The sequence below is a fragment of the Poecilia latipinna genome, unplaced genomic scaffold (genome assembly GCF_001443285.1).
Source record: "Poecilia latipinna isolate Pla-1442-1.1 unplaced genomic scaffold, P_latipinna-1.0 Scaffold360, whole genome shotgun sequence".
Taxonomy (NCBI): Eukaryota; Metazoa; Chordata; class Actinopteri; order Cyprinodontiformes; family Poeciliidae; genus Poecilia; species Poecilia latipinna.
In genome coordinates, this window is record NW_015112976.1 from 1 (window position 1) to 7,882 (window position 7,882).

General features: G+C 38.7%; 1 protein-coding gene across 2 annotated transcripts in view; it reads right to left on the reverse strand.

Annotated features, from left to right (window-relative positions):
* Positions 1 to 237: 237 nt before the first annotated feature.
* The window catches only part of LOC106949734 (receptor-type tyrosine-protein phosphatase epsilon-like), a 27,230-nt gene continuing 19,585 nt past the window's right edge, over positions 238 to 7,882 (reverse strand). For both annotated transcript variants that reach the window (XM_015036199.1, XM_015036200.1), the window contains 9 exons: positions 6,057 to 6,128; positions 3,872 to 3,968; positions 3,400 to 3,473; positions 2,833 to 2,969; positions 2,580 to 2,670; positions 2,384 to 2,460; positions 2,256 to 2,292; positions 2,084 to 2,181; positions 238 to 881 (listed from right to left, as the gene is read on the reverse strand). In XM_015036199.1, coding sequence (XP_014891685.1) covers positions 699 to 881; positions 2,084 to 2,181; positions 2,256 to 2,292; positions 2,384 to 2,460; positions 2,580 to 2,670; positions 2,833 to 2,969; positions 3,400 to 3,473; positions 3,872 to 3,968; positions 6,057 to 6,123 — 861 coding nt within the window. In that variant the 5' untranslated portion in view covers positions 6,124 to 6,128 and the 3' untranslated portion in view covers positions 238 to 698. The remainder of the gene's footprint in view (positions 882 to 2,083; positions 2,182 to 2,255; positions 2,293 to 2,383; positions 2,461 to 2,579; positions 2,671 to 2,832; positions 2,970 to 3,399; positions 3,474 to 3,871; positions 3,969 to 6,056; positions 6,129 to 7,882) is intronic.

A 7,882-nucleotide genomic window follows, 5' to 3' on the forward strand; every position in this document is an offset into this window, starting at 1 on the left:
AACCAAAAATCAACGATTCTAACTATTTTTCAACGTTGATTTAACATCATGTGCTATCTGGGTATATTTCTCACTGTGCTTTCAGGGATACAATGTAATTATCAAACTGAGTTTTTTTTTTTTTTTTCCTTTTGCCTCACTCCCATGAGAACATCATTCCACTCTCTTGGTTGCTGTGTTTTCAGAGAGCTAAATGTGAAAACACTCGTTACAGAGCTACAGCGCACTCATCCTTTCTTTTTTTTTTTTTTTTTTGAGTCGGAGAGGATTTCTGCGCTTGTCTGGCTTCAGACGGAGAAGGAACAAAGTGAATTTTGAAATGTGAAAGCTTCGCAGCACACCAAGCAGACATCCGACTTGGCAATCAAAAAAGGGAAAAAGAAACAAACACACCTTCAAAATGCGCGTGGATTCCTGAGGATCAAGTAGCGATAAACTCGGAACATTACGGCGTTGTTTATTGTTTGCTGAAATACGCTTATTTATTGATGACATATCCCGTTTCTGCCATCTGTACCCTTTTAATGTTTTACGTCTAAAATATTCATTTTTCCGACTAGGAAACTTTTTTACTCTTGGTTTTGCATTTGCATAAATGAAGAAGATAGGGAAAACAAATAGCTGTTTTACACCACATAACATCTAAAGAGAAAAATCAGTTTGAAAACTTGGGATATAACTTGTTTCTAAAGTGACGCTCATTTTAAGTCATCATTCACTTCTAGTAACCAGCACAAGTCTATACCTTGATTTTCACTTACGTATTGAACACAGAACTTTCTGATGGTGTAGTCCACCAGCACAATGACGTCTTCAGTCGCCACGCGGATATTTCCGTACATCCAGCAGCCTTTTTCCGGCCAGTACTGGCAGCATTTCTCCTGGAGAAGGAGAGCGATCATAAAAAAATACTGCAGTTACAACTGCAGTCACATTAATTTCTTACCATGGTGCTCATATCCTCTCGTACCTTTTCTCCAACATTTTCTCATGTTACAATGTATTTCACTTGACTTTTATGGGACAAACCAAGACAAAGCAACACGTAACTATGAAGTTGGAGGAAAAGGATCAACAGGTTTCACAATTCTTGACAAATAAAAATCTGAGAACTGTGGCAAGCTCAATTTAGCCTATTTCTCCTAAGGGGTAAACGCTCAGAATGGTGGTTCCAGCATCACGGGTTTCCTGACTTCAATAAGAACAGAAGTCAGTCTGAGTTAATAGGAACATGGATGAACCTTGAAGACGGGGAGGTGCAGAACACCGGACACTAGGGTAGAGGTTCAAATTTCAGAAGGACAACGGCCCTAAACATTAAGCTAAGGCTCGCAATGGCTCAAATAAATGCATATTCACCTCTTTAGAATGGACCAGTCAAAGTTCAGAACTCATTCCACTGATAATATGTGACAAACCTTCAAAAGTTTGACTGAGTTCCAGTCAAACTATGATAAGACAAATGGAGAAACATTTACATTTTTTGGATGTGCAAAATTGATGCATCACTTGATAATGAAGCCACAACTCTGTGTCGGTCCTTCACATTAAATTCCAAAAAAAAAATAAATAAATACTGACATTTGCGGTTGTAGTGTGACAGAATTGGAAAAAATTCAAAGGCAATGAATACTTACGGTACTTTATCAAGGCACTGTATGAGCAGAGGAATTTACATTTTCAGTGCGTCTTTTAAAAATTCAATCCAGAGGCGGACTAACAGTCGATAAGGTCTTCACAGTGACGTTTCAACCCATTAACTAGATTCTCTAATTATCATGAAGCCTCTCAGGATCTTATCAACAATTACTTCATCATTGATCCCCACTGCCTCTAATCTGCCCCATCAAACTTGCTTTTTGAGCACTCAATTATCCTCGTTAGGCTGAATTTAATTTCAACGCTAAGCGATCCTGCAGGGTGACACTTTTGAATGGATTCCCAGTTAGAAGAGGGGTCAAATAAAAGATAATCAGCACTTTGGCTTACAAGGAAACATAAGAGGTCTCAAAAAACTTTGTGGTGTTTACAGGAGGGTTTGAAATAATTTGGTAAAAAAAAAAAAAAAAAATTAGGAACATACCTCCTTTCTTTCTTTCAAATTTGTCAGCATCACTATCGTTGTGGTTTTTTGCTCCCAAATCATTCGCCAGAAATCAGCCAATGTCTCAGGCTTGGGACCTGGAACATCGGGAGAAAGATTTCCAAAACACATCAAGAGTCAGAAACTCAAATGTTTTCTTAAAACACTTTACCTTGAGCTGCGATGAATTTGTTCTTCTCTTTATATCCCTGTGTGGAAATAAATAAATAAATAAATAACACTCTAGATTAGCTAAGAGAGAATGACTATATTGATGAATTATTGGGTAAAAATACCTACATCAATGTAAGAGGCATTTATGTAGTCTGAGCACAGATGTCCATCGAGCTGACTGAGTATCACCCTGGAATGATCGTCTGAGACAAGAGAGGAGACATAAAGCGAAGTAAGTTTTATTTCTGCCTGCTGCACTGCTTTTCCCGGTGATTTAGCCGTCAATAAACCCGCGGCCCAACATACACAGACCCTCACTCACATGGTAAAATGTTTGGGTATCTGTTTTTCTCTCTGTTGTGCTCTCTGCTCGCCTCCTCAAAGGACCCATGGTGGTAGTAACATGGCAGTGACTACAAAGAAAGAAACCAACCCTCACATGATAAAGAAAAAAAGAAAAGCACCAGGTACAAAGCCATCTATCAAAATATTTTATTGTTTTTTCCACCGTACTTGATATACGATCTGACGAAGAAAAAAAAAAAAAAAACGTCATCCACACCAAACAATCTTACATTGAACTCCTCTCTGAAGAGTTTGCCGTCATCTGCGGAGCGTATCCGGTACTCCTCCTCCAGCGAGTCCAGAGGGATCGGGAAGTATCTCTTGGACGGCGAGGGAGATCTAGGGAGGAGGACCACTGTCTGCTCTCCTGAGTATAGAGGGATATACGGTGGTCAGACAGAAAATGTCTCCCAGTGGACGACATTACAAGATCTCGCAGCACCTGCACAAACAAGCCTGATGACTATTAAGATTTCCTACCTCTGTGGGTAACGTGTCAGAAATGATTTCTGGAGTCATAAAATTGGTGCTGCGGCTCAAAACCATCTCAGCTCGGAATTTGGCATTTCCGCACATTTATTTTCCACTTGAAGAAAAGTTTATGTGACTCCCTACGTGCTATGAAACCTAAGACCCCCCCCCTCACATACACACAACTTTTCCAGCTTTGGCTCATGAGTCTTCCTTTGTTCATAAAGAGTTTAAATTTACAAGTAAAATAAAAAAAAGGCATAAAAAGAAAATGGATGCATTATATTTTCATGCTCCGGTGGTTACTTTGAGTGCAGAAGGAGTACCTTGTTCCTCCAAGAAGCCATTTGGAATCTTCTTATCCACGGATGTGACCAGGGCTTTCCTGTGGTTTTTAAACCTGTAACGTAAGAAATAGGGTGAGGTAATGAAAACCATCTGATGAAGGGAGCCAAGTTCAGCGGAAAAAGGTGCCCGCGGAGAACGGCTCAGCGCATGAGATGAGTCAGAAAGTCAAAGGAAACATTAACCATCTCAGGGAAGTAAAGCTGTTCCTCCTCATGCTGTCGCTTCGGAATGTGAAGCCTCATCTGACCCAACTCGTTTTGTTTGCCGTCTTCCTTAACAAGCAGCTGTTAGCCCATAAGCCACTGCTCGCCTCCTGTTTAACCCCCCCAGACCCCCGAACAATAACGCCCTGACACATTCAGCCTTATTTTCATTTAATGATAAAAAAAAAGAAAAAAAAAAGAGGGAGACGGTGAGAAAAGTAATTGTGAGTTGTGCGACTTTATTTACCTCAGGCAGTAGATTGTTAGCAGGACAACAATGATAAGAAGCAGGGATATGATCAGCGTCGAGGGCAGGACGTGATCACCGTGGTGGGTGGGGTTTTCTGCACAAACAACCGGTGAAACAGATTACTTCAAAACAAAAAAGCTTCAAACTAAAAGTTTTTTAGTTTTTTTTTTTTTTTTTTTTCACTTCTGACTTATCAAAAAAGCTTAGAAGTCTCAATGCTGCATAAATAACTCAATTTGTAACTCATCAAGTAAAAATGACTCGATTTTAATTTGCATAATTCCACTCAAGGAAAAACTTTTACCTTACAGATGTACAGAAATAACTTGCAGTGGGATTATGCTCACAATAATGATTCAGAACAATTGTTATCAGTAATGCGCTGATCGCTGATCATGCTGCGATAAGACGTGGGATTAGATTCCTGTGACAACTACTGACATATTTTACAAGAATTCAGTCTGAGTTATCTCTTAGTCTTCTTGAATTTATCATTAAGACATAAATAAAATATTGCAGTTTCCTTGGTGTTTTATTTAAACGAATCTAATGTGGAACAATCATTTCTTTTAATTAAAAATCCAGATCTTTTGGGATATTTAGTGGGTCTTTTGTAGAGTAGTTAATCAGCGAAGCTTTATCGCTTTTTGCTAAAATTGCACTAGGAGCTAATATATAAATTCTTTTTTTTTTTTTCTTTTTGTCCTGTCTGCCTCTGTGTTGCCCTGAAATGAACTGGCATCCCGTACCCTGTCTCTTGTCCATTGAATGTTGGTGACAATGGGCGATTGGCTGAGAGAGAATTACTTATTGCTGTTACTCTGTTTTTCAGTTCTTCACATCCAACTTTGTCTGTGTGTGCACAATTATAGAAAATCCACAGGATTAAATTTTTTTAGCTATTCTTTTTGAAGAACTTTCATTATTTCTGTACTTTTTAAGAGGGAAAAGAAATATGTTTACTTCTTCTTTTTCATGCATTTTTAATGCTGCGGTTGACAGAGCTGTCATAAACGACTCAGCTTGTTTTTATGTCAGCAGCAAATTTTGCCTCGTTTCTTTAAACTGTTTCTGTGCAAAAGAAAAGCTGAAACTTAAAAAAATATCTTTTTCTTGTTTGTTTATGCTATGTCATACAGCATAAACATATAAAAAAATATCATATTAATAGGCACCCACATTTTGCACTGTGTTGAATTTGACACCACGATTGCTAACTCTGTCAGTCTGTAATGTTTTACATTAAACCAATTAACAAGGCCTTCCTGAAATGTTTTTGGTCATATCATGTCTCATTATTTTACTCCAGAATTAAAATAAATATAGATATATTGTTTAGTTTTGAATTGTGAGTTAAAAACAAATGGACATGCCTTGTCCAGACTGCAGGACAGATTGCTCTCTGACTCAGTCCACCTTCGGTGAGCCTGGACACGCAGAGAAGGAGGCGGTTTTAAGATTGCTGCAGAAACAAACAGCATTCAGAAGAGTTCCCAGAGCTCAAGCATTAATTTGTGCAACTGTCTTTGTTTTTAATTGTGCTAAATAGAAGCCATGCAGTTGTAGTTTTAAAGTCTTCAAATTTGCTGGAAGTGTTGCTCTAAATGGTATGCAGTGAACTGTTAGATTATCTTGTTTTTTTTTTGTTTTTTTTGTAATTTACTGAACGTTTTTATTTCTGCAATAATTAGCCTTGAGAATATATTTTTTTTTTAATACACAAGGAACCTATAAATTATCCATATCAACATTCTGGATTTCCGTAGATTTTAATTTATAACTCTTTCCCCATCTGTTTTTATAACTCCTGGACATTTATTGGTTCTAATTGGGTTTTATTTTCTAGATGTTCCACACATCATTAAGCAGCACTATGCTGACGCTGGCTTCCAATTTGGCAGCAGGAGAGCAAAAGGCTGTTTCAGTGTTTTCACTGGCATTCGAAAGTTAAATCAGCTTTTGCTCAAAACGCACAACACGGACCTGGCAAACCTGGACAGCCGTGGAAATGAAAGATAAGTTACTCTCTCAAATTTCTTCTTTACAACAGCATCACATTCATTTTGTGTGACGATCTGGAGAATTACTCCAGTATGTTGAAACAAACGTAAAAACCTGTGATATTTAAAACATACACGGTTCTTTCTTTAAGATTAGCAGTGCGAGACCTTTGATGTTTTACCTGCAGTTCGGTTGTCATGAGATGAATTGTTGACAGTGATGGAGGATCCAATCAGAAACAACACCATGGTCACTGACAGAGAGAGAAAGAAAAAAAAAGAAAAAAAAGCAACAACATTGAACCACTTTTACTGACGAAAGATGTTTGAACCTGTAAGTCTACATATCCGCCACTAGACGGAGCCAAACCAATATAAAACCCATCTGTGTCTCGGTGCCGTTCATAAAGGGCAGAGATGAGAGCTCTGCTTTGATGTGGCTTGAGGGTGATGTGTGCGAGTTTGTCTGCAGAGCAGTTAAGAGTCCTGCTGGGAAATCTGGTTGCAGTCGTGTTCTGTCAGGCCGACTTGAAAGTGAAGCATCAAATAACCTCAAATTCAAACATCAAACCAGGGAGGAGGCTTTAACCCACAGGTGACAGTAACCATATCCCTTCGCAGACCTTGTGGAGTTGAGCTTCAGCGTTGCTTGTTAGGAGCCATTTCATTCTCCCCTGTTTGCTTTGATGTACTGGAACTGTACTGTACTGGACCCTGCTTTGAGAAAATAACACCATTTCTGTAATGTCTCTGGCCCTTTTTAACATCCCATAATCTTATGGGATGAAAAAAAAATGTCATTTTATATTTTTAATTTACTAACAAGGGAAAACTGTGTGTAATGTTGCATGGTCCTTTTAGCAGCTTTCTCCATCTCTTTATTTTGCCCTCCAAGGGTTTCTGAAACTTCCTATAACATCTATTACCTGACTTACCTTTTGCAACACAATACTTAAAAAAAAGAAAGAAAGAAAAAAAGCCTCTTGTATTCCTGCTCTGCATTAGTCTGTCCTAAGTTGGAATTTCGAACTGCAGAGTGTAAGGCTAATGTGACCCAAATCTTTTTTTCTTTTTTTTGTCCACATATGTCCCACATCCAACTTTTTCATGACAGTCTAAAAATCTGAATACTGATTTTTTTCACACCCCCCCGCCAAAAAAAAATAAAAATCTGATTTGTGCCACTCCCATATGTGCTACTAAATCACATACCGCACTTATCCAATTGTTTTTAATGTGTCTGTAGTCTTGCTGATGCACTTTAGCCAACTTTCATTCTGCACTGGAAAAAGCAAAAAGCTCAGTAAATTCAGACATAAATAATAGCTGAGAATTATAATTAAGAAAGATTTATGTCAGGGAGGCAGATCACATCACAATCACATCACTCCTGGCCTCTACTACACATGTAAACAGGTTACTCTAAAATAGTTTGCAGTCAATGCTCCATAAAAAGCCATCGCTATTCATTTTACTTTTCTTAATAGCTTCCTTAATCTTATGATAATACTGTCACAACACTCACAGCATGAAAAGTGGGATTTTCGACAGCTATTGACACCTAGTTCTGCCGTGCGCATGGAGATTGAGGGCTATCGGCAAGAGGTTTTTGTCAGAGTGGACAATTGTAGAGCACTGCCAAGAATGGTCAAAAACACTGTGTGTCCGTGTTCCCCTGTCACCCCGCTCCCCTTGGGCCTAGCAGAGGTTTTCGTATTTAAATGAAGTTGCTGAGAGCCATGCAAATGCAAATGAACTGTTGAGCACCGGCCTTTTGACTCTCATTCCTGTTGTAGCTAAACCATTTTACCTTCTGTGGTTTTATACAAGAGCTGAGCATGTCCAACGGTTCTGTATCCTTTTGTTTTATACTACAGTTTTCACGGTGTCGATGGAAAGAAAGGTCGAGATTAAACTGCACCCGTTTGAAACTCCCTGCGTCTGGCTGTTCAATCCGAGTGGCCGCTACATATAGTTTAATTAGAAACATGCTCGGACGTGTTCGGAC